Source organism: Stegostoma tigrinum, chromosome 1 (assembly GCF_030684315.1).
Source record: "Stegostoma tigrinum isolate sSteTig4 chromosome 1, sSteTig4.hap1, whole genome shotgun sequence".
Classification (NCBI taxonomy): domain Eukaryota; kingdom Metazoa; phylum Chordata; class Chondrichthyes; order Orectolobiformes; family Stegostomatidae; genus Stegostoma; species Stegostoma tigrinum.
Genome location: NC_081354.1, coordinates 169312929 through 169340111, shown reverse-complemented (window position 1 = coordinate 169340111; position 27183 = coordinate 169312929). Strand labels below are relative to the sequence as shown.

Genomic DNA, 27183 nt, shown 5'->3' with positions numbered 1-27183 from the left:
TTAAGTCCTCCCCAAAATGGAATAACTCACATTCATCCAAATTAAACTCCATTTGTCACTCCTCAGCCCATTGACCAATTGAACAAGATCTCTTTGTAAACTTAAGATAATGTTCTTCACTATCCACTATACCACCATACCACCAACTTTGGTTTCATCCGCAAACTTATTAACCATGCCTTCTATATTCTCGTCTAACTCATTTACGTAATTGACAAACAAAAGCGGACCTAGCACTGATCCCTGTGGAACATCACTGGTGACAGGACTCCAGTCTGAACGACAACCCAACACTACCACTCTTGTCATGAAGCCATGTTTTTATCCAATTGACAAGCTCGCCCTGAACACGATGTGATCTAACTTTACCGATTAGTCTACCATGTGGAACCTTGTCAAGGCTTTGATTAAGTCCATGTAAACAATGTTTACCATTCTGCCCTCCCCAACCCTTTGGTTACTTTCTCAAAAAACTCAATCTTAAAATCATTGCTACTTTCTGGCCAGTTGACATATTTAGAAAGTGATAATGGGAACTGCAGATGCTGGAGAATCCAAGATAACAAAGTGTGGAACTGGATGAACACAGCAGGCCCAGCAGCATCTCAGGAGCACATATTTAGAAATCTTACAATGTGGGCAGAAGAAACATTGAATCGTTGGAATAGGAAAAGGGGGAGGAGAAAATGGAAGAACCTATTCGCTAATAGGGCGGCTCAGTGGCTCAGCGGTTAGCACTGCAGCCTCACAGCACCAGGGACCGAGGTTCAATTTCAGCCTCAGGTGACTGTCTGTGTGGAGTTTGCACATTCTCCTCGTGTCTGCATGAGTTTCCTCCAGGTGCTCCGGTTTCCTCCCACAGTCCAAAGATGTGCAGGCTAAGTGGATTGGCCATGCTAAATTACCCGTAGCGTTCAGGGGTGTGTGTGGGTTATAGGGGGATTGGTCTGGGTGGGATGCTGCAAGGGTTGGTGTGGACTTGTTGGGCCGAAGGGCTTGTTTCCACACTATAGGGATTCTATTCTATGTTCGGAAAAGTAAATATGGAAAATTTGTAAGGATTTAAATCTTTGTGCTCTTTAATTCATTTTCCAATTTTTATGCACATATGGACAGTAAGGAAGGCTATCTGGGAATGCAGCGAGATCTTGATTGACTGGGCCGGTGGGGTGATGAGTGGCAGATGGAGTTTCATTTAGATAAATGCAAGGTGTTGCATTTTGGTAAGGCAAATCAGGGCAGGACTTACACAGTCAATGGTAAGGCCCTAGGGAGTGTTATAGAACAAAGAGGTCTAGGGGTACAGGTTCATAGCTCCCTGAAAATGGAGTCACAGGGCGGTGAAGAAGGCTTTCAGCATGCTAGCTATCATCGATAGAGCACTGAGTATCGGAGTTGGGGCATCTTGTTGCGGCTGTATGAGACATTGGTGAGGGCACATTTGGAGTGCTGCATACAGTTCTGATTTCCCTACTATAAAAAGGATATAAGAATTTAGAAAAGATTTACTAGGATGTTACCTGGACTGGAAGTTGTGAGTTATAAGGAGAGGTTGGAACTTTTTTCCCTAGAGTATAGGAAACTGAGGGGTGACCTTATAGAGGTATATAAAATCATGAGAGATAAGGGAGATGGCAGACAGCTTTTCTCCATGGTAGGGGAGTCTAAAACAAGAGGACATAGGTTTAAGGTGAGTGGGGAGAGATTCAAAAGGGTCCAGAGGGGCAATATTTTCAAACGGAGGGCGCTGAGTGTCTGGAACGGGCTGCCAGAGGCAGTGATAGAAGCCAGTACAATTTTGTCATTTAAGAAACATTTCAACAGGTACAAAGATAATAAAGTGTTGGGCTGGATGAACACAGCAGGCCCAGCAGCATCTCAGGAGCACAAAAGCTGACGTTTCGGGCCTAGACCCTTCATCAGAGAGGGGGATGGGGTGAGGGTTCTGGAATAAATAGGGAGAAAGGGGGAGGCAGACCGAAGATGGAGAGAAAAGAAGATAGGTGGAGAGTAGAGTATAGGTGGGGAGGTAGGGAGGGGATAGGTCAGTCCAGGGAAGAAAAACTGCTCTATGTCCAAACGTGACTGGTATTCCCGGTTTGCTTCAGGACATGGTCGAGCAGTTTCAAGGCTGAAGAGATTACAAGAGAGATTCCCTGAGGTTGGTCCGGAGGGAGGAGGGTAACTTCTTCAGGTTAGGCATCCCTGGAAGAGGTTTCACATTGAGGTTAAAATTGTATCAGTGATAACGGGAACTGCAGATGCTGGAGAATCCAAGATAATAAAGTGTGAAGCTGGATGAACACAGCAGGTCAAGCAGCATCTCAGGAGCACAAGAGCTGACGTTTCGGGCCTAGGCCCTTCACAGGTACAAAGATAGTTTAGGTATGAGGGATATGGACCGAACACAGGCAAATGGGATTGATTTAAGTTGTGAAAGCTGGGTGGCATGGGTTAGCTGGGCAGCAGGGCTTGTCTTCATCCTGTAGACCTCTATGACAAATCTCCACATTTCTTTCAACTTAACTGTTTCCAAATCCAGTCTATTGCCATATAACTTCTAAAAGTATATTTTATAGTTTCCAAAGATCAGTGCACGATTTCTGCACGCAATCATGTTCTAGCAGTAACAGGTTTTTGTTGAAGGGCCATAGCCTGGACTTACTAAGACAAAGATCTAGAGCCTACAACATGCAACATTTCAATATTTGCAACACTTAATAGTTCATCAACACAGAATGGGATATTTTCATCAGGCATAAAGAAATCATCTTGGTTGTGAAATTAATATTTTCACTTTTAAATTTCATAAAAGGCTTATAGATTGATTAGCACTTCCAATTTTACTCCACAGGAGAGAATTATTTATACTGCAATTATTCAATGAGAGTCCATCATACCATTCTCAAACCTTCAGTTTGCCTAGCTCCTTGTGCCTTTCCTTTGAAAAGAAGTTTGACAACAGGGACTTTAGATCTTTCTCTCTACCATTCTCCATCCATTAAAACATATTACATTTCACTCAGTATCGTAATCATGTAATTCCACACTGGGTATAATATAGCCAAGGCAAAGTAAAGCTGTTTCTGACTCAGCTCCCAACCACCAAGCAGCAAACTGTACTTCAAATGGTGTGAAATTTTACATTCTCCACACCAGCCACATCTTTGTGATAATCCCATTTAGATTACCAGTTTTAGGGCAGCTTTACAAACATATCATCATTTCTGGTTCGATTTGAATCCAGGCCAGAAGTAAACAGGGTAGCACTCTGTATACCTCCACATACTACAATCCACTGACATTACATGATAATTGGGAGGACTGTACAGGGACTCGGGAACAGGTGAGGAAATTCTAAGCTGTTTCTCCACAACAAAATACGGAAACTAATGAGGGTCAATATCTCACAAAAGTGTCCCTAGTGGCTGTTGTGACTCATGCAGAAATTGCAAAGAGCTAAATGTGCAAACGCTTGATGTAGCATTAGCACACAATCCAATTGCTTCCAATCTTAGAAACACATTTAGGGAGGGTCACTCCCAGACTGAACAAGTTACCAGACACATTCAGTCGGTCTGCTGATGTTACTCATTGGAGAAGAATGAGAGGAGACCTCACCAAAACATGTAAGATTCTTAGCTGGACTGAAAGGGTTGTTGCCAAGAATTTGTTTCTCCTTATGGGAGATTATTGGACCAGAGGGCATAAACTCAGAGTAAGGGTTGCCCATTTAAAGCAGAGATGAGGAGGATATATTTTGCTCAGAGAGGGGTGAATGTGTGGAATTCTTTATGATAGAGACCTTTCAAGGCTGTGTCATTAACTATGAGGCTGACAGAGGAGGGTTTCTAGTCAGTAAGGGAATCACGATTATGGGGATAACGCAAGAAAATGGAGTTGAGGATTGTTAGATCAGCCAGGGTCTCAGTGAATGACGGAGCATACTCAGTGGACTGACTGGCCTATATCTGCTCCTACATCTTATGGTCTATGAAAAAGCCTATTTAATTGGCATCCCACCACCACTATAACAAGCTTTTTGGTAGAAATGTCATACAGGGAGATAGGGAAAAGACAGGAGATTGGTTCTTATCTAGAGTCAATGTAAACAGAAGCTGGAGCAAAGATGGTGTATGAATGGCATTGTAATAATTCTGTGAACTCACCAAGGCTCTTTTGACAGCATGTTCCAAATCTGCAACCTTTAGCATCTAGAGGGGCAAGGGTTGGAGATACCTGGGAACATCAGCACTTGCGTATTCCATCCAAATCATCTCTCATCCTGACTTAGAAATGTATCACCGTTCCTTCAGTAATAGCAGGTCAAAATTCTGGAACTCCTTTTCTAACAGTACTGTGGGTGTTCTTAGATCCCAAGGACTGCTTCAGATCTGGGAAGCAGCTCACCACCATTGTCCTGCAGGACAGTTAGTGATGGGCAATAAATGCAGGCCCAGGCAATGACCCCTGTGTCCTGCGAACACATTTCAAGTACGTTACAAACCCAGCAGGAACATGGTAATGAATTCACTATAAAACTTTCCAAATTTTAAAGGTCTATTTTCTAAATGGCATGCAATGACTAGTGGGTACAGCAAAGATCCGTATCAGCAATATATATTTGCAATATATGTAAATAAGGTTAGGGTTAGACTTAGGTGAAGGAATTAAATGTAATATCTCAAAATTTCCATATAATACAAAGCTGGCTGTAAGGTTGAGTTGCGAGGAGGACGCACAGATGTTTTTGGGCAGGCTGGGTATGTGGGCAAATACTTGGCAGGTGCACTATAACATGGATAGACGTAAGGCTATCCAGTTTGGTAGTAAAAATTGGAAGGCAGATGCCTGAATGACTGTAAATTGACAGGAAGGAATGTCAAAACTTGGGTGTACTCGTGCACAAGTCGCTGGGGGTAAACAAGAAGGTGCAGCAGGAAGTAAAGAAGACAAACTATATGTTGGCTTTTATAATGATAGGATTTGAGTACAGGAACAAGGATGTCTTACTGCAATTATACAGGGCATTGGTGAGGCCAAACCTTGAATATTGTGTGCAGCTCTGGTCTCCGAATCTGAGGGTATTCTTGCCATAGGGGGAGCACAGCTAAGGTTTACCAGATTGATTTCTGGGATAATAGGACTGACATATGAGGAGAAAGTGAATCAGTTACGAGGGTATTCACTGGAGTTTAGAAGAATATGGGGGGAATCTCATAGATGCCTATAAAATTCTAAAAGCACCAGATAGGTTAGACACGGGAGGGAGGAGTCCAGAATCAGGTGTCACGTTTTAAGGAGAGGGGATAAAGCTTTTAAGACTGGGATGAGAAGAAATTTCTTCACCCAGAGGGTGGTGTGTTTGTGGAATTCACTGCCACAGAAAGTGGTTCAGATCAAAATAATGTGTGTTTTCAGGAGGCAGATGTAGCTCTTACTGATAATGGATCAATGATATGGGGCGGAAGAGATTACAGTATTGTGGCCTACTCTTGCTCCTACCTCATACGTTTTTAAGGAGCAAAATCACTTCAGGGTCAAAATAACAACTGAAATAAAGGATGAGATGAGAACACAAGGAACTTTGTTATTGACTTACTGGTAGTACTTGCAAATACAGGTTACGGATTCAGGCCCTACTCCAGGGAAGCACAGAATCTGGTCTAACAGTTTGGAGTGGAGGTTATTTTGTCTGAGGTGTCCCTCTTGAATGAAACTTTCACCCTAAACTAACAGTTGCCATGGTGCTAATTTGAAAAGAGCAATTTCATTCTCTAAGAGTGCTGGTCTTCATGCATTACTCACTAACCTCATTAAAACTGCATATTGTTCAGGAATCACACTCCTGTTGGTAGGATTGTGCTACCTGAAAACTTGCTGGTTATCTTTCTGATAAAACATATTTCATGAACTTTGGACCTCTGGGTATGCTGAGGCCTTGGGATCTACGATAAATGCAAACTCTCAATTTATTCAATTTCTTGATTTGCATAACTCAGCTTTGCACGGTGGATGACTTAATCTTCGGTGTCCCATTTTACCTGTGCAAACTACTTTCTCTTCTCAAGGTGGGGAAAACTTTGTAAACATAACTTTAACGAGGTGGGAAGCTGCGTTTACACAGCGCATGGGACCATTGCAAGTTCTCCAGAAGTGCGTGCGCTTTACAAAGGAAAACCAGGGTTCATTTGTCAAAAAAAATCCCTTGTTGCTTCAAAATGGAAGTAAATAGCTTCCTGTCTGAGTAGAAAATGCCTTTGCTTTGCAATTGCAGGTAACCGCTGACAAATGTCAAATCCCCATGTGTTTGTGTTTTTTTTTCCTTTGCAAAGGACTGTTTAGAACCATTCTCTATGTACTTTATAGAAAATGTCACAGATGAAGTATATGTTTGAAACCGACACTGACTCCCCAAGTATCATCTCTCCCTGCTTTGCATTCTGTTCTCCCTCCGGCCACTTTGGTTCGTGCTGGGTGACTGAGTTACCTGCTGTGAGGTTTCCCTGCAGGCGGACCACATAAGCCACTCCATAGATTTGCGGCGAAGTGCCGTTCAGGGCGACCTGGAACCAGTTGGGGTCGGCCACGGCCGTACACAGAGCCACCACCGAGAAGCACTGAGTGACAGCGGCGGGCAGGTTGCGGTTCTGCGGGGCCCGGAATCTATTTTCCATACCCGCCCTCCCGACGGTGTCGGCTCGGATCAAAGGGGAAGAAAGACAGAGAGAGCGCTAACATTCGCCAGGGCTGGTTTCTCTCCTGCTAACCCTGCCCTGACGTGCTCAGTGCGTCGCCGTGATGACACATAAAGGACGATTAACTCTTTGAGATACTGAGCTTGGACAACCTTCGCCAAACTGAGAGATACCCCTCAGTGTGACATTTGCCCTCATGAGACATTTAACCGATGCTTATTATTTTCCCAGGGGTTAATGCTGTGAGCCATGGCTTGGCCCAATGAGCAAAATTAAAGTCACCAAATATCTGAAGATCAATCCATTTCTGTCTTTACCTTCATTAGGGATCCTCTTTTCAAGGATTTGGAACATGAGGCAGAACTGATTTTACATTTTTGCACTTGTGGTTCTCTCTGGCACCCGAGAGGACGCAAGGCCAAGATGAGCCAGCAAGCTGGACTGAAGGTGGGACCTGCGGGCTCGGCTCCGCTGTCACTTCCTTCTCTTCACCCCGCCGCTGTTCGCGGCTGTTGGCAGCCACTTCCACCCACAAACTCCGTCTTCACCTTGGAAGACAGTCAGACCAGGGCTTTCAGGTATTCTGGCGGGGTTTCCTTCCGTTTTACACAGGCTGTCAGCACCTCGCAATTTGCCTTTGGCTGTCAGCGTGAAATTGTTCTGAGTAAAGCCCAGAATTAATAAATGATCGGAAGCTACAGGATGACTTCTGTACAAGCGTGTGAACCGATAAGCAAAACAAAAACACGATTCCACTGATGCTGCAAGTGGCATCTATCTTTCCAAATCACGTTATAAAGTTCTAATATCTAAATTCTAAGTATTAGTTATATCAACCTTCAGAGGAGGTTTAAAGGGTGTTCTCGTGACACTGCCTATTCATGAAATGTCAGGTCAGGGCTTGTGTTTCAACCCATCCCCAATACTTGGAAAGGATTTACTTTCACACCAAAACAAAGTGCTGGAGAAACTCAGCAGATGTGGTAACAGCTGTGGGGGAATAAACAGCTGAGACCAGTATCTCCCTTCAGTTTTGAAGAGACCTAGAAAGCTGATGGGTTGTATACAGTAGAAAACCCAGGCAGAAGCAAGTGGAATAGAAAAGATGGTCAGGGGAATGGTGGAGTAATAGATCACAGGTTTCACAGAGCATAATGGGCCAAAAGGGTCTGTTTCTATGCTGTACGACTCTATAAAAGGTGAGAATGGCAAGACGTTAAAGGGACCTAAGGGGGTAACATTTTCATACAGAGGGTGTCGTGTGTATGGAATGAACTGTCAGAGGAACTGGTACATGTAAAAAGGCATCTGGATGGGTACGTGAATAGGAAGGGTTTAGAGTGATATGGACCAAATGGGACCACATTATTCTAGGATATCTGGTCAGCATGGATGAGTTGGACCAAAGGGTCTGTTTCTATGCTGTATAGCTCTGTGACTCTAAGTGGCATCTCACTTATTTTTTAAAATTGTGTCCTGTGGTTCTAGACTGCTGATCAGGGGAAACATCTCACCTGTGTCTACCCTGTCCATTCCTTTAAGTATTTGTAGGATTCAATGAGTTAATTTTCCCACTTTGCTCAATCTATATTACATCTGCATGCAAATGCTAAATCTTCCTTTACATCTTCCTCACAACACACATTCTTGTTTAGTATTGTATAATCCACAAATTTGGAAATATTACAAATATTATATTTCTTCAAAATATCAAAACGTATATTGAATAGACTTGAGGCACTAGTACCAGTCCTTGCTGTACCCAACTAGTCATAGCCTACCAATGTGAGAATGACCTCTTTATTCCTACTATTTATGTGTTCGGCAATCATTAATTCATGACAACTCCTCACCTCTCACCTAGTGTGCTTCAATCTTTCTAACCAGCCTCCTTGCAAAAGCCTTCTGAAAATCTAAGTCCATCGGAGGGCACTTCTGATGCCGTAGTAGTATCCCTACCTCAGAGTTGAGATGGACGATTTCCAGTTCTACTTGCTCCAGAGATGTGTAAATAATAATCATTGAAGAGAGTGATTAGAAAATATCAACTATGTTCATTAGCTCTCCTCCATAAATTTTGGTAGTAGCATCTTCAATAAGCTCCCAACAATTTTGTCAAACATGAACTGCCATTTGCAAATCCATGCAGAATATGCTCAATCAGATCATCAACCAATTTAACCCATTCTTTGTAATACATTCAAGCATTGTTTCTCCTATTAATAGCAATAATTCTAGTTTTCTCTCTTGCTCCCCTCTTAAACAGACTCTCTCTATAGTCATGTTTTGAACTTCCTTCATTGGCCATGGTCAAATGACTTTTCTTAAAACTTTTGCACCTTAAGGGATGTATAATTGCCTTAAGTTATGCAGTAGTTCTTTAAAGACTATCACCTATGTACAGTCATGCACCTCAGCTTCATGCCTTCATAATTTCTCTTATTCACATTTAACACCCTTTCTTCAGACTGAACTACCTTACTTCCAAACATAGCAAAATTAGAATCCCTACAATGAAGAAGCTATTCAGCCCATTGAGACTGCACCAACCTTCCAAACAGCATCGCTCCCCATCCCCTAACACTGCATTTACCACGACTATATGCTGCACCAAGCTGCACATCCCTGGACACAATGGTCAATTTAACATGGCTAGTCCATTTCACCTGTACGTCTTTGGACTGTGGAAGGAAACCAGAGCGTCCAGACTCCACGCAGACAGATAGTCACCCAAGGATGGAATCAAATCCAGGTCTAGCACTGTGACGCAGCAGTGCTCATCACTGTGCCACTATTGCCACCCAGTAGTACCATATTCCGGTCACTCAACCCTAAAGGCTCTTTTGCAACATGTAAGTTAATTACTCCCTTTCATTGCACAATACTAAATCGAAAATACCATGTCCACCAGTTGCTTCAACATATTGTTCCCAAAAACTACCGTTCACATACTCTAGAAACTTATCCTCCATTGTGTTAGACTGGGTAACCCAGCTGAGTGCTACGTACAGATTGAACTCACCCATGCTGCCTCATTCCTAATTAATACAATGCTGCACATTAGCACTACTCTTTGTGACCTATAAATATCCCCAATGTTTGTTGCCCCTTGCTGTTTCTTAGTTCCACCCAAACTGATTTCATTCATTGTTCTTGTGATCAAAGGTTGTCCCTTACTAATTAACTCTTCTATCAGCCCATCGAATCTGCACAAACCTTCCAAATCAGTGCAACTTCCCTTTTTACCTTCTCATCTGTCCTTCCTAAACGTTAACCATCTTTGAATGCTCAACTCCCAGTACTGCTCATCATGCAGCAATGATCTGTTATCATAGTTCAATCATACCCATGTGTCTCTATTTGCGTCTTTAGATCATCTACTCCGCTGTGAATGCTCTATGCACTCAGGTAGTGCCCCTTTGTCTTTCTGCCATCATTCCACTTTCCAAATATACTGGATGATTGGCTTTGATTCTCCTACCTTCTTGTCTTCCTAGTATCTGATTATATTCCTGTTACTAACATTTCTTCTTTCTATTTTGCATTATGCCTCAAGTTCCGATTCCCCTGTCAAGTTATAATATGGAGGTGCTGGTGTTAAACTGGGGTGGAAAAAGTCAGAAGTCACATGATATCAGGTCATACTCTAACAGGTTTATTTGAAATCACAAGCTTTTGAAGCGAAGCCCCTTTGTCAGACTCTAACCTGGTCACGCGTGACTTCTGATCCTGACAAGTTAGTTTAAACCCATCCCAATAACACTAATAAAAGTCCTTGCAAGAATATCAGTCCCAGTCCCGTTAAGTCGTAAACCATCCAGGTCCCATCTGCCACAGAAGCACTGCTAATTCCTCAGAAATATGATGCCTTTCCTCCTATATCAGTTCTTCAGCACAGTTTAATTGCTCAGTCCTCCTATTCTCATACTCACTAGCAAAGAGCACTGGGAGTAATCTTGAGATTACTGATCTTTAGGCCCTGCTTCTTAGTTTCTTTCCTAAACCCCCTGAAATCTGCTGTCAGGGCCTCATCCCTGTTCCTATCTGTATCATTGGCAGCAATGTGAACCAAGGTAATGGTTAGGTGTACAAGGTAATGAGAGGCATGGATAGAGTCGATAGCCAGAGATTTTTCCCCAGGGCAGGATTGACTGCCACGAGGGGTCATAGTTTTAAGGTGTTAGGAGGAAGGTATAGAGGAGACGTCAAGCAGAGTCATTAGTGACATTTAAGCGACTGCTGGACATGCACATGGACAGCAGTGAATTGAGGGGAATGTAGGTTAGGTTATTTTATTTTTGGATTAGGATTATTCCACGGCACAACATCGTGGGCCGAAGGGCCTGTACTATGCTGTACTTTTCTACGTTCTATGAACCAGCACTTCTGGTTTATCCAACTTCTGCAAAAAAGGATGTCCTGTAGGCACTTCGTAACATCCTTAACCCTGGCAACAGGGATGCAACACAATATCTTCGAGTCACTTTTAGACCATAAAACAATAAGCCATAGGAATAGAAGTAGGTCATTGAGCCCATTTTGACATTCAGTAAGATTAAGGTTGATCCACAACTCCACTTTTCTGCCTTTTCTCCGTAAACCTTGATTCCCTTACTAATTATAAACTTGCTTATCTCAGTCTGTCTTAAAGGTGCGACTCCTTCTTCTGAGATTATGCCCTCTGGTCCTAGACTCTTCCACAAGACGAAATAACTTTTCCACATCTACCCTGTCACGTTCCCTGAGAATTTTATGTATTTAAATGTCTCTTCTCATTCTTCTAAATTCCAACGAGAACAGGCGCATTCTACTCTGCCTACTTTATTTGCAGTCCTCCATGGTTCTGGTACTGTTTACTGCCACAGAAATGCCTGCCTGATCCCCTGACTATGGAATCCGCCAATAATTACTGCTCTTCTATACTTTTTCCTTCCCTGTACAGCTCAGTCAACTGTGAAGCCTTAGGATTTCAGCTGGAATCAAGCCCAAGGATCCACTGCATTCACCAGGTTCCCTCCTTAAGAGCACTACAGATACCCACTGCACATGGACTGCACTGGTTCAAGGTAGCTCAGCACCACCTTCTCAAGGGCAATTACGGATGGGCAATAAATGCTGGCCAGACAGCAGTGTCCAGAGATAATGGGAACTGCAGATGCTGGAGATTCCAAGATAATAAAATGTGAGGCTGGATGAACACAGCAGGCCAAGCAGCATCTCAGGAGCACAAAAGCTGACGTTTCGGGCCTAGACCCTTCATCAGAGAGGGGGATGGGGAGAGGGAACTGGAATAAATAGGGAGAGAGGGGGAGGCGGACCGAAGATGGAGAGTAAAGAAGATAGGTGGAGTGAGTATAGGTGGGGAGGTAGGGAGGGGATAGGTCAGTCCAGGGAAGACGGACAGGTCAAGGAGGTGGGATGAGGTTAGTAGGTAGCTGGGGGTGCGGCTTGGGGTGGGAGGAAGGGATGGGTGAGAGGAAGAACCGGTTAGGGAGGCAGAGACAGGTTGGACTGGTTTTGGGATGCAGTGGGTGGGGGGGGGAAGAGCTGGGCTGGTTGTGTGGTGCAGTGGGGGGAGGGGATGAACTGGGCTGGTTTAGGGATGCAGTGGGGGAAGGGGAGATTTTGAAACTGGTGAAGTCCACATTGATACCATATGGCTGCAGGGTTCCCAGGCGGAATATGAGTTGCTGTTCCTGCAACCTTCGGGTGGCATCATTGTGGCAGTGCAGGAGGCCCATGATGGACATGTCATCAAGAGAATGGGAGGGGGAGTGGAAATGGTTTGCGACTGGGAGGTGCAGTTGTTTGTTGCGAACTGAGCGGAGGTGTTCTGCAAAGCGGTCCCCAAGCCTCCGCTTGGTTTCCCCAATGTAGAGAAAGCCGCACCGGGTACAGTGGATGCAGTATACCACATTGGCAGATGTGCAGGTGAACCTCTGCTTAATGTGGAATGTCATCTTGGGGCCTGGGATGGGGGTGAGGGAGGAGGTGTGGGGACAAGTGTAGCATTTCCTGCGGTTGCAGGGGAAGGTGCCGGGTGTGGTGGGGTTGGAGGGCAGTGTGGAGCGAACAAGGGAGTCACGGAGAGAGTGGTCTCTCCGGAAAGCAGACAGGGGTGGGGATGGAAATGCTACACTTGTCCCCACACCTCCTCCCTCACCCCCATCCCAGGCCCCAAGATGACATTCCACATTAAGCAGAGGTTCACCTGCACATCTGCCAATGTGGTATACTGCATCCACTGTACCCGGTGCGGCTTTCTCTACATTGGGGAAACCAAGCGGAGGCTTGGGGACCGCTTTGCAGAACACCTCTGCTCAGTTCGCAACAAACAACTGCACCTCCCAGTCGCAAACCATTTCCACTCCCCCTCCCATTCTCTTGATGACATGTCCATCATGGGCCTCCTGCACTGCCACAATGATGCCACCTGAAGGTTGCAGGAACAGCAACTCATATTCCGCCTGGGAGCCCTGCAGCCATATGGTATCAATGTGGACTTCACCAGTTTCAAAATCTCCCCTTCCCCTACTGCATCCCTAAACCAGCCCAGTTCATCCCCTCCCCCCACTGCACCACACAACCAGCCCAGCTCTTCCCCCCCACCCACTGCATCCCAAAACCAGTCCAACCTGTCTCTGCCTCCCTAACCGGATCTTCCTCTCACCCATCCCTTCCTCCCACCCCAAGCCGCACCCCCCGCTACCTACTAACCTCATCCCACCTCCTTGACCTGTCCGTCTTCCCTGGACTGACCTATCCCCTCCCTACCTCCCCACCTACACCCTCTCCACCTATCTTCTTTACTCTCCATCTTCGGTCCGCCTCCCCCTCTCTCCCTATTTATTCCAGTTCCCTCTCCCCATCCCCCTCTCTGATGAAGGGTCTAGGCCCGAAACGTCAGCTTTTGTGCTCCTGAGATGCTGCTGGGCCTGCTGTGTTCATCCAGCTTCACGCTTTGTTATAGCAGTGTCCAGATCCCACTTGTGGACATTTTAAAAAAAAAACTCAAATATTGATTAGCATGCAATGATAGACTCAAGGGATCCCTGCAGTATCTGCTTGGTGTTCATAAACTACTTCCTATATACCCATTTCCTCTCTGCCTCTACACTTCTAATCTGTGGCATGGCCACCTTCCTATGCGTATCCAAGCGGATGCACAACAATGACTCTGATCAGAGATAATGGGAACTGCAGATGCTGGAGAATCCAAGATAGTAAAGTGTGAAGCTGGATGAACACAGCAGGCCCAGCAGCATCTCAGGAGCACAAAAGCTGACGTTTCAGGCCTAGAGCCTTCATCAGACCATTCATGCTCTGAAGAAGGGTCTAGGCCCAAAACGTCAGCTTTTCTGCTCCTGAGATGCTGCTTAGTTTGCTGTGTTCATCCAGCTTCACACTTTGTTATCAGTGACTCTGGTCACTGCTCAAGTTTCAAAACTCAAAGCTCAAGATCTTGCAACCAGTGACACTTCCTGCACTGAAACGCAGAAGATAGGAGCAGGAGGAGGCCATTCAGCGCTTTGAGCCTGCTCAGTCAGTCATTCATCACAATCATGGCTGATTGTCCAACTCAATAGTCTAATCCTGCTTTCTTCCAATAACCTTCGATCCCATTCGCCCCAGGTAAATATCCAGCTGCCTCTTAAAATATAGTGGCATCAACTACTTCCTGTGGTAACGAGTTCCACAGGCTCACCAGCCTTTGGGTGAAGAAATGTCTCCTCATCACCATCCTAAATTGTCTACCCCAAATCTTCATACTGTGACCCCTGGTTCTGGACATATCCACCATCGGCCCACTCCTGTTATAATTGTATAAGTCTTTATGAGATGCTCCTCATTTGTCTCAACTCCATGAAAGCAATCTTAACCTAGTCAATCTCTCCTCATACGTCAGAGCCCCCATCCCTGGAATCAGCCTGGTAAACCTTCACTGCAATCTTTCAAAAGCAAGAGCATCCTTCCTCAGAAAAGGAGACCAAAACTGCATACAATAGTCTAGGCGTGGCCCTGTATAACTGCAACAACACATCCCTGCTCCTGTACTCGAAACTTCTCGCAATGAAGGCCAACATACCTTTGGCCTTCTGCCGCATGCTGCACCTGCACGCTTACCTTCAGCGACTGGTGCACAAGGACACCCAGGTCCCGCTGCTCACTCCCCTCTTCAAATTTACAGCCATTCAGGTAGCAACCCACCTTCTTGCTTTTGCTTCCAAATTGAACAACCTCACACTTATCTGAATTATACTGCATCTGCCATTGATTTGCCCATTCACCCAAACTGTCTAGATCAGGCTAAAGGATCTCTGCATTCTCAGTTCACCCTGCCACCCAGTTCAGTGTCATCTGCAAACTTTGAAGTTACATATTGTTCCCTCATCCAAATCATTAATATAGATTGGGAATAGCTGGTGTCTCAGCACCGCTCTCCATGGCACCCAATGAGGTACTGCCTGCCAATTTGAAAAGGATCCATTAATTCCTACTCTTTGTTTCCTCTCTGGCAACCAGTTTCCTATCCACCTCATTACACTTACCCTAATCCCATGTGCTTTAATCTTGCACAATATTCTCTTATGCAGGACACTATCAAACGCCTCCTGAAAGTCTGAATATACCACATCGACTGGCTCCTCCTTGTCAACTCTACTAGTTACATCTTCACAGAATTCCAACAGATTTGTCAAGCATGATTTCCCCCTCATAAATCCATGCTGATTCTCTCTCATCCTGCCACTACTTTCTAAGTGCTCCACTATAAAGTCCTTAATAATGGTTTTGAGAATCTTCCTCTCCACTGGTGTTAGATTTACTGAACTCTCACTCCTTGTTTTCTTTCTGCCTCCCTTTTTGAATATTGGAGTGATATTAGCTACCATTCAATCTGCAGGGGCTGTTCCAGAGTCTACAGAATCCTACAAAATAACCACCAATGCATCCACTATTTCTACAGCTACTTCCTTAAGTACGCTGGGATGTAGATTATCGGGCCCTGAGGATTTATCCGCCTTCAATCCTATCAGCTTTCCCAGTACCAATTTTCCCTACAAATGTGTTTGTCTGGGACACATGGTATATCTGTGACTTCACACATGCAGGATGTACAAGTGACTTGTCCCTTCTGACCTGCCATCTCAATTTTAAAAACCATAAGTATGATCTTACTAATGAAAATCCAACAAGCTATTCCTCAAACATCGAGGCAGAAGAATAGTCAAGACCTAAATACCCAACTTTCACTTTAAAGATTGGGAATGCCAAACAAACCTACTTATCAATCAGCTGCTTTCCCTTCATTCTCAATGTCATGTTCTCATTGGCTTCAATGCATGCAGGCCTCCTGATCCATACCTTATTTCTTTTCCCATTGCCTCTTATTCTGCAGACATTATTTCTTGCAGTAAACCTTAAGTAAAACACCCCTTCGCCTCAAAATTCCAGTTACTCACTGCCTCAATCATACTCTGATCATGTGCTTTCAACAACCCCTCTTACGTTGTACAGCATGTTTATAAGTCACTTGTTTTCTTAACTTGATGATGCAGTAATAGACACTTAATTCAGGCAAGGAATTTCAAAATTTTATAAATTAACTGCCACAATTGGGCAGCTGTTTAACTAGGTGTTGCCAACTTCTTTAAAGGCTATTAGTTCTAGGTCCAATGATAAATTTTACTCTACTAAACTTACAAAAGATTTATCAGTTGAATTCCTACTTTGATCTAAATTGCCACTCACATATTCTGTTTTGGTCTTATTCTGACAGAGTCTTCCTCAATTTTAATGAAATGTATGTTTATTCATTTAAATAGTTATACCTTGCACTGAAGAAGAAGCTGATCCAAATGGTTTATACATTTTCTACTTCAGAGGTTGATGGGTTTTGTGAATTTTCAGTTTTTGATTTTTTTTATATCAGATAGGAATTTTTTGAGATAGTAAATATATTTACTCAAACATTCTGAAATATATTAATATACATTAAAGACAAGTACTGCACTACTCCTATAGAAGTTTAAAACTAATAAATCTAATTTATACTCATTTCAGGGGTAAAGTACAATCATCTGTTTAATACTTCTGAAAAAAGTGACTACTTTCAATTAAATTAGTCTGCAGACTCAAGCAACACAAAATATCAAGTTTAAAACACAGGAAGAAAAATGTAAATTAAATAATTAATTTTATTTATCAAATATCTACAATCAAAATTTTCAAAATCTGTTTTGAAGACCATTCCAAATCAGGAATCAAACGCAGGAGAGATTTCCCTGACAGCTCTATATAAAATTACATGTTCCTCCTTATTAGTTGATATTTGGTGGCGTAAGATAAAATACTGATGACAAAATACACATTAGTCATTATAATAATGTGGCAATGTTGTCGAGAATGCAGATTACAATTTACTAAGGTCACTTTTGATACCAAATTTCTTTTACCATATCTGCCCCAAATAGTAATTGGTAAATGGTAACTTCAGTCATTTAACTGCACATTACAATTCCAGCACAACACCTCTTATGTCAGTATGTTCCATTATTCAAATCACTAACTTTTGTTTTTTTTAATAAAATGTGATAATATGATTAGACACAAATTGATAGAAATGTGGTAGCAATGGTATTAACGAAGAACTTTGTAAGCAGCCTACCATTTCTAGATATCCCTGTTGAGCTAATATATAACCCCAGACTTCTTCTCAATGTTTCCTTTGCACAATTATATGATATTCTGTGAATCCTGCCATACTGTCCTGACCTGTTAGCAGTCTACTGTGCTGAGAAGATGTACTATTTATAACAATATACCTAATTTCAATTACCAACAGAAATTGTTATTCAAAGTGATTTACCAACACAAGTAATGAACTGGCAATTGTCAGTGGGGTATGGTGGCATAACATTTTGCTCAAAATAGCTTGATCAGACAGACAGGTAATTTGCTGGGCCACGAGTCAGCAAAAGCAACTGAAGATACGGAGAATCCTTCACAAGGAGGAAATGGAGAAAAAGAAAGAAAAAATTAAGCAAAATAAAAATCACTACATTTAGATAGATTATGAGAACAAAAATACAATTCAGGCACAACTGGCACCAAGAAGATGCATTTTTAAACTTTATATTATTTAAATGAGTGTGTGAATATTAGGCCACAGTTTCAGGAATAGATTTTGATTCTGGATTAAGATTGATCAGAGTGTTGCTGGCTTGTGCCAGTTCAACTATCGAAATGCGCCCTTGCTGTCTGATGAATTGAGCCACTGCTGCAAGTTCTTGTTCAGTGATATAGATGAATTTTCCACGATCATCCAGGACACCTACAAGAAAATTAGCTTTCATTAATTGTGAACATTATTACTTGATGACCCATTAAATAGATTTCTTGATGCTCTATATTTTCTGTTATTTAATCAGAGATTAAAATAAAACACAAAAGGCTCCGGTGGTTCAGTGGGTAGTATCCCCACCTTTGAGCTAGGAAGCCCAAGTTCACATCTCACCTGCACCAGAGTTGTGTAATTACATCTCTGAATGGGTTCATTAGAGGAAAGGAAAACAAAGACAGCAAGGTCTTTTCGTAAAACAATTTGCTTCTGTATAATTCCACCAGTCATTGCATTAATTGTTCACAAAAATGCACAATTCAGAATGAACTTTAAATAGGTCATTAGTAATATTATACCACAAAATGCACAAGTGGCTTACCTGTCAGAGTTCCTTCAGCAATCAGATCTTGCACTCTGTTAATAGCCTCCTTAAAATTTTTTTTAAAAAAATTGAAGATAAATAGTCAAAAATATTGAACTATATTGTAAATTAACCTGTTAAAAGCATATGCTGGAGAACCTGAGATAACATGGTGTGGAGCTGGATGAATACAGCAGGCCAAGCAGTATCAGAGGAACAGGAAAGCTGACATTTTGGGCCTAGAAGGGTCTGGGCCTGAAACATCAGCCTTTCTGCTCCTCTGAACCTGCTTGGCCAGCTGTGTTCATCCAGCTCTACACCTTGTTATGTCAGATTTGGCAGCAACTGCAGTTCCTACTATCTCTGTTAAAAGCGTGCTAGCATTAAGATTATTTGAATAGTTTACAGGCTATGCATATGTTTCATCGCTGTGACTCATCATCTATAGATGGTAGGCTCTTGCAGTGCAGTGGTAATGTCCTTACTACTGGACCAGAAGCCATAGGTTCAAGTTTCACCTGTACAGAAAGGTACAAAAATATCCCTGAACACTTCAATTAGAAAATACCAAAATTTCCAGTCAGGAGGGCTCTTATAGTGGTAGTATTCCTACCTCTGAGCTAGGAGATTGGGTTCAAGAAGTACCCTAAATGAAGGATTGAACCACTTACCCCTGTTCCCATTTCATTCATTTTTAAATTCATCAGGAAATGTGAACTTGCATCCTGTTGTTTTTGTAGTAGTGGTGAGCTGCCTTTTTGAACCACTGTAGTTCATTTTATGTAAGCACACCCAGAATGCTGTTAGGGAGGGTGTTCTAGTATTTTGACACAGTAACAGTGAAGGAAAGGCAATATATTTCCAAGTCAGGATGGTGAATGGCTTGGAGGGGAACTTGCGAGTGGCAGTGTTCCCATGCAGGCAAAGTGGCGAGTATTCCCTCATACTGCTGCCTTGTACCTGATCGATGGACAGGCATTACGGAGTCAGGTAGTGAGCCACTTGCTGCAGCATTCTTAGTCTCTCAATTGTCTTACAACCACTGTATTTATATGGCAAGTCTAGTTCACTTCTTGGTCCATGGTAATTCCCCAGGATGTTGCTAGTGGGGGATTCAGTAATGACAATCCCTTGACTGTCAAGTGGAAATGGTTACATTCTGTCCTGTTGGAGATGGTCTTGCCTGTTACTTGCGTGGCACAAATGTCACTTTCCATTTGTCAGCCCAAGCCTAGATATTGTCCAGGTCTTGCTGTCTTATGCTGATGATGCAAGTGATCATGATTTAACCGAGGATACTGCCACAAGGAATACTTGCAGTGATGTTCAGAAGTGAAGATGATTTGAGATGAGTTAATCAAGAATTGAAATGAAATTTTCCGACTCAGTATTAATAAATGCCACACTAACTTGTGCTTGGTCCCTCAGAGAAACAGAATAGATTTTGTAATAAAGAAGTCAAAATGGCAAGTTTTCTAGATAATAATGAACATTTAGAACAGAAATGCTGAAGAACACTATCTATCCCTTATAGCAATATCTTAGGAATGATAGAATAAAATTACATTTTGTTTACTAAATGTGGAAGTTTAAGAACAATATGACCAATTATTGCAGTAAGTCTTCAGACAGAAAGCTTGCTGTGTGCAAAGAGCAAACAAAAGAATTAGGTTACACATAGAAGCAGCTTTAAGTTATTATACATCTATTTCTATTTAATGGGAGCTTTCTTTGAGCAAAAATTGTTTGCCTTCATTGACAACAGTACTTCCAGTTTAAAATTCTACGGTTGTAACAAATTTGGGATATTCTGAGGGCTGGATGCAAAACCAAGTGTTGTTGGTGCTTTATTGAGCGTATTTTTCCTTTTACTTCAAACTGGAAGGAGGCGGCTTTTTGTTCTAAAACAAGACCACTTACCTGTGTCCTCAAGCCAAAATGTGAAGCAAGATCTTCCAAAAGCACAACCTTTGTACTCTAGAAAAGAATATTTAAACTAGTGGTCATCCACAGCTCTTGACAAAAGTATAGTAAAAAGACTTCCAAAAATTAAAAACAGAAAAATCACTGAAAACCCTACTGCATTTACACAAAATGAGAATTTAAATGTCAGTATTTACTTGCCAAGAACGAGCAAAGCTCTCAGCTGCTGGCAATTTATCAACAAATACATAACAAGAAAGTCTCATGCTGGGTATAACTGAATAAGCACTGGTTGTCAAGATTAAAGTTAAACTGCTGATAATGGTCCAGCTAGAAATGTTATTATCCATCCTGCCCCTAGTTTTTAATGAACTAATTTGTGAAGACAAAAATTCAATCCTACAGAAGTTGTGTGTCAAAAATGTTATCTAATTTTAATCAAGTAGCACCCACTTTTGTTGTTTTATTTTGTTTGGCTGTCAGATTTGCAAGACAGATCTGCAAGACAGGCCACATTCAAATAAAAACAAGTTAGCTGTAACAGGCAAGATAACTGATAAATTGAAAAGATTTTATTCAAACACTTGCTCAGATGAGGTGATTAAAGCTGAAGAAATACTGGAGGGTGGAGCAGCCAAGCTGGAGAACTGACTACTATGGACTGAAAAATGAAGTTGCAACCAGCCCATGGAATTCAGTTCTCATAGCTGGGAGCTGCCAAAATCCATCTTCTATTCTTCTGCGATGATGTGAGGAAAATGTACAGATAGACCTATACATAATAACGTCATAGAGGAACAGAACATACACAAGCAGTCTGCCTTTTTGAACATGGTTAAAACATTAGTCTGCATTGAAATTGTCAAATATTATTTAGTAATTTCTCAATGAATTGTATATCCAAGAAAGTTTAAAAGACCATACTAACACATCAATTAACATAAGGCAAAACTTACTCTAGATGTTAATTTTATGACAACAATTTCAACCATATACTGTGACAGGTAATGAGATTTTCACAAGTACATTATACTGTAAAGGCTCTGGACAAAATGACTAACAGTTCCAGCTTTAAGTCATAGACCACAATGGTCTTTCCTCACTTTCACAAGAAATCACAATTCCATCATTTCTTACCAAGTACTGTACTATTGATATAAAACACCTCCTACCTACTTGCAATTTTCTCTTTGAAGATATACGCCTACATTCTTCATAGTGATCTACATACGACATTATTCATTTGTCTGTCACTTTTTGACTGTTTCAGACACAAGTTTGTCTCACTACCCATTGTTACAATAGTAATTAATCTTGATCATCATAAAACATGAAAGTAAATAACTGCGCATTTAATACCTCCCATCTTCCAACCTATCACAGACCATTCCTGTTGTTCTTTTCCTCTATCACCTGTTAAAACCTAAAAACCACATTTCTAAAATTTCTCTGACTGAACTGCTGAGCATTTCCTGTTTTTATTCAAGAATATTCAGTTTTACCAGGCATAGGATGAAAACTACAAACCAGGACCAAATCAAATGGGGGAGGAAACGCGCCAAAAACCACTTGGAGCCAACAGACAACCTACCATTACCCCTTGACATACAATGGTGTTACCATCACTGTGTCCTCCACTATTAACATCCTTGTTGCTACCATTGACCTGAAATTCAACTAGACTTGACACACAAACAGTCGCTACAAGAGTAGGTCAAACATGAGGAACACTGCGGTATGTAACTCACCTCCCGACTCCCCAAAGCCTATCATCTACAAGACACAAGTCAGGAGTATAATCGAATAGCCTCCACTTGCCTGACTAGACTTGGCTGGAAACCATTCAGGACAAAGTAGCCACAAGGATCTACACCCTCCACCAATTCCTTAGTAGCAGCAGTTGTACTACTAATCTACAAGATACACTGCAGAAATTCACCAAACATCCTTTAGACAGCACCTTCCAAACCCACAACCATTTCCATCTAGAAGAACAAGGGCAGCAGATACATGAGAACAGCAAGTTCTCCTCCAAGCTGTTCACCATCCTGACTTGAAATATCTCACCATTCCTTCAGTGTTGCTAGGTCAAAATCCTGGAATCCCCTTCCTAAAAGGAACAGTGGCTCAGTCTACATCACATGAACTGCAACAGTTCACTGAGGCACCACGTTACCACCTTCTCAAGGGTGACTAGGGCCAGCCAGTGATACCCACAGCCCCACAAGTGAATAAAGCTGTTACATTTGCATATCAGGGAAGCTGAAATACTGCATTTAAATTAGTGCAAACTCCACTATCTGATTTTCTACTATTAATTGAAATTTAACCAAAAGCACTGGGTGACTACCATGAGAACCAGAAAGTCTCAATCAAAAATTACACAGGTATCTATTGTATGCTAAATTTCATGCTTCTCAGCTAGAGGCTCAAATCCTAGAATTATCCATTCATGAAGCTCACTCGTCATTGCAGACAGGCTTTAAAGTCTTTGCTGAAGTCATACATTCTCAAATCAAAGAGCTATAGTACCAAATGAACTAGCATCCACTACTGCCTGCACATTGATTTTATAAACCATCTCCATAAATCCAAGTAGGATAGCTAGAATAATATTTGTGCCCAATTAGTCATATAGTCATTCACTCATCTTGCAATTTCCTTCTTGCCTACTCATTAGCTGCATAAATCTCTAAGAAAGTGGAGGTGTTCATCCACTTCCCCTGCATGTTTGACTAGTCAGAACATTTAAGTTTTATTTTTTTATTGAAGACCTGAGGGGACGGGGGGGTATAGTAAGTTGTGAGTGCCAACTAATTTTCTATTTCAAAAAATGAGTGAGATTTTTCAAAAGTGAACTTGCAACAGTGTACCTAATTCCAGGACAGGGCTGTAATGCCATTTTATCAAAAAAGGTGAGGCATTTAGCTTGGGGAGAAGATGAAACAATTAATCTACACAAAGTCCTGCAATCTCAACTGTTGAAAACCTATCAGCGTGTTACTTAATCACTTTCTTGGTTACTACTTAGTTCACTTTGTATCCCAAAACATATTTGCCATAGTCCTACTAGGTCATAGGGCTGCTCTCTCAGTCATACAGAATGGAAACAGACCCTTCAGCCCAACTCGTCCATGCTGACCAAGTTTCCTAAACTGAACTAGTTTTATGTGCCTGCTTTTGGCCAATATTCCTCGAAACCATTCTGATTCATGTAGCTGTTCAAACGTGTGTTAAACGTAACTGCACTTGCCTCTACCACTTTCTCTGGCAGTTTAATCCGGATATGCACCATATTCTGTGTGAAAAAGCTGCCCCTCAGGTCCCTTTTAAATCTTGCCCCAATTACCATAAACCCACGCCCTCTAATTTTGAACTCCCCTACCCTAGGGAAAAGGCCTTTGTTATTCAGCTTATCTATGCCCCTCATGTTTTATAAACTTCCGTGAGGTCACCCCTCAACCTCCTACAGTTCAGGGAAAGAACGTCCCAGCCTGTCCAGCCTCTCCTTACAATTCAAACCCTCCAGTCCTGGTAATATCCTTGTAACTCTTTTCTGCACAATTTCCAGTTTAATAACATCCTTCCCACAGCAGGGTCACCAGAACTGTAAGTTGAAACCCAAAAGTGGCCTCACCGATGTCCTGTACAGCCATAACTTGATTTCTCAAATCCTATACTCAATGCTCTGACCAATAAAGGCAAGCAATGCAAACACCTTCTTCACCATCCTGTCTACCTGTGACTTTCAAGAATGTGTGCACCTGAACATCTAGGTCTCTATATTCAACAACAATTCTCAAAACCCTACCATTGACCATGCCCTGCCCTGGTTTGACTTACTAAAATGTAGCACCTCATATTTATCTAAATTGAACTCCATCAACCACTCCTCAGCCCATTGGCCCATCTGATCAATTTTTAGATGACCTTCTTCACTATCCACTACACCACCAATTTTGGTGTCATCCATAAACATACTAACCAGGCGTCCTACATTCTCATTCATATAATTTATATAAATGACAAACAAAAGTGGACCCAGCACCAATACTTGCAACACACGGCTGGTCACAGGACTCCAGTCTGAACAGCAATCCTCTACTCTGTCTCCTGTCGCAAAGTCAATTTTATATCCAATTGGCTAGCTCTCATTGGATCCCACGTAAACTAACTTTACAAATCAGTCTACCATGCAGAACCTTACTGAGATGACCGGGTAGTGGTTTAACTTAAGGTTCACCATGAATAAGACACGGTTAGAGGTCGAGAAGGAAAGTCGTTCAGGGCAACCTCAGTCAGTTTGGGAATTGAACCCTGTTGGCATCACAAACTGGCTGCATAACAAGCAATGTTTTTCCAATCAGGAGTAAATACAGCCTATCTAGTACAACCTGCAAGGTAATAATATCCATCTCAATACATCTCATCCCACCTTCAAAAATCTCAAGATCAACTTCTTTGACCAGTCGTCTGTGCAACTCCTGCTCTTTTCCATTCTGCTATTTCTAAGGCATCTAAAAAGTTGCTCCACAAACATCATAGTCAGAGGCTTTATGGTACAAAGGACTGAATGGCAATGTTCTGGGTGTATGCCAGTTCCCTGTAGAATAGTGCAGTCAGTCCCTTACCCTTGCTTTATCCATATAACCCATGTTATTTCCTTTGACTGCCTATCTGATTCGCTTTTGAACACAGGAACAGTCTCTGCATTCGTTAACCTAATGGGCAGCAGATTTCAAAGTATTACCATTTGCTGGGGAAAAAAACAAACAAACACGCTTCTCGAATTGTACACTATAACCTCTGCCCCAAAGTTTAAGTATTAATCATACAAGCAATTATTGCTGCTGTAAACTTTGAAGAAAGCAAAAAACAAACTCTTCTGGTGTGAAACAAATTGAAAGCTTTCATATTAGTTAGGAAGAAAAAGCGCAATCACTTTAATCCAACCTAACCCACTTGAAAAATTAATCTAATCATAATGGCTTCCACATTATGGTGAAATCAGTGGGAAGTAAAATTGTAGGCAGTAAATCAGATGCCAATCGCATTCCACCAGTCTGCAGCTGGGTGGGTGATGTTAAACTGAGATCTGAAAATTATAGGCATTGATAAATCACATTAAAAATATCTTTTCAACAAATATCTGAAAAGAGAAAGGCTAACATTGTGCATGTAACATTTCAAATATTAACTGAACCTTCTCTTTCAATGTGCATAATCCTCTTCTACGATGTATAATAAACTCACACAATCCGATAAATAGACCTGTCTAAATTTATCTCAATTAGGGAGCACTTCAAATGGATTTAACGACTAATTCAGTGGTATTAAATTGTTAAGCATTAGCACAAACATTGCAGTGTCATGGATTAGGACTAATTCTAGTCTGCTGTAGACAGTGGCAGAAAATACCCAGAGTTAATAAACTAATATAGGAATTAGGTGCATAAGTAGCATATTTGGCCCTGCAGGAAGATCAATGCTGATATGTTTGCACTCCAAATTCCACATTCCCATCTATCCCCAATAACCTTTGGATCTCCTGCGCAACATGAGTCTATCTACCTCCACCAGATAAAAAATTCAGAGACTCTACCTCTTCTACCTTCTGATGCAAAGTCACACAATCCCTTGAAAGAAAGGAATTCGCCTCAACTGTCCTGAAGGATGACCTATCATTTTAAAAGTGTTCCTTACTTCTGGAATCAACCACAAGAAGAAGTTTGCATGTCCACCTTGACAAGACCATTCAGGACCTTAGAACACTTCAAACAAATCAACCTTTACTCTTCTGAATTCAAGTGAAAACAAGCCCAGCATGTCCAGTAGTTCCTTAAAAGACAATGCACTCAATCTACTAAACCACCTCTGAACCACTTCCAATATATTCACATCTTTCCTTAAATGAGCAGACCAAAATTGCACACAGCATTTGGAGATGTGGTCTCACCAATGCTCTAAGTGAAGCATATCAATTCCCCTTGTAATAAAGGCTAGCAACCCATTAGCTTTCCCGATGATGTGTGCTGCATGTGCATACTTGCATTTTGGACTTATGAACATTTTGATCCTTTTGCATCTCAACTCTGTAGTTGCTCTCCATTTAAATAATACTCTGCTATTTTAGTCTACTTGCCAAAGTGAACAACTTCACATCTTGCATTTTCAGAGTCTGGAGCTAGAGGAATACAGCAGGCTAGGCAGCATCAGAGGAGCAGGAAAGCTGATGTTTCCGGTCGGGACTCTTACTCAGAAACCATTTCTGAAGAAGGGTCCCAACCCGAAACGTCAGCTTTCCTGCTCCTCTAATGCTGCCTGGCCTGCTGTGTTCCTCCTGACGAAACTGTGTTATATCTGCATCTTTGTTAGTCATTTTCACAACAAACTCTCCTACCTATCTTTGTGTCATCTGCAGATTTACCCAACCTCAATCCCTTCATCTAAGTTCTTAATAAAGATGTAAACAATTATGGGCCCAGCAGAGGCCCCTGTGGACCCCACTTGTCATATACTACCATCTAATTTGACCACAATGATTATGCCAGCTCCCCACAGAACAGTGCAATCAGTCCCAAATCAATCTCATTCTCCTGACTCATTACACCACTCACAACAATTTAATTTAAGCAGCTTTAGATTGGAGTTATTTATGCGGTCCTATACCTAGTCATACAAGAGCATAGTCATGGCATGCAATAACAGCATCCTTTTGTGATGAAATTGCACACTTGTCTTTTTTTGCATATGCTGTCCTGAAGTACCAAAACAAAATGCAATGAAACTTAATGTATACTGTTAAGCTGCTCAATTTCATAGCTAATTAAAAATGAAAAAAACTTGAATAAATGCTATTG

At 41.9% G+C, this 27183-nt stretch overlaps 2 protein-coding genes across 3 annotated transcripts in view; both read right to left on the bottom strand.

Moving 5' to 3' along the window:
• LOC132210435 (transmembrane protein 127) overlaps window positions 1–6781 on the bottom strand; it is a 44606-nt gene extending 37825 nt beyond the window's left edge. Inside the window, exon 1 of the mRNA XM_059650239.1 lies at window positions 6491–6781. Within this exon, the coding sequence (XP_059506222.1) occupies window positions 6491–6677 (187 nt within the window). The 5' untranslated portion in view covers window positions 6678–6781. The remainder of the gene's footprint in view (window positions 1–6490) is intronic.
• Window positions 6782–16876: 10095 nt separating this feature from the next.
• Window positions 16877–27183, bottom strand: part of LOC125455260 (DDRGK domain-containing protein 1-like) — a 73285-nt gene continuing 62978 nt past the window's right edge. For both annotated transcript variants that reach the window (XM_048536986.2, XM_048536999.2), the window contains exons 7-9: window positions 20321–20377; window positions 18419–18467; window positions 16877–18030 (exon numbers count right to left, since the gene is read on the bottom strand). In XM_048536986.2, the coding sequence (XP_048392943.1) occupies window positions 17858–18030; window positions 18419–18467; window positions 20321–20377 (279 nt within the window). In that variant the 3' untranslated portion in view covers window positions 16877–17857. The remainder of the gene's footprint in view (window positions 18031–18418; window positions 18468–20320; window positions 20378–27183) is intronic.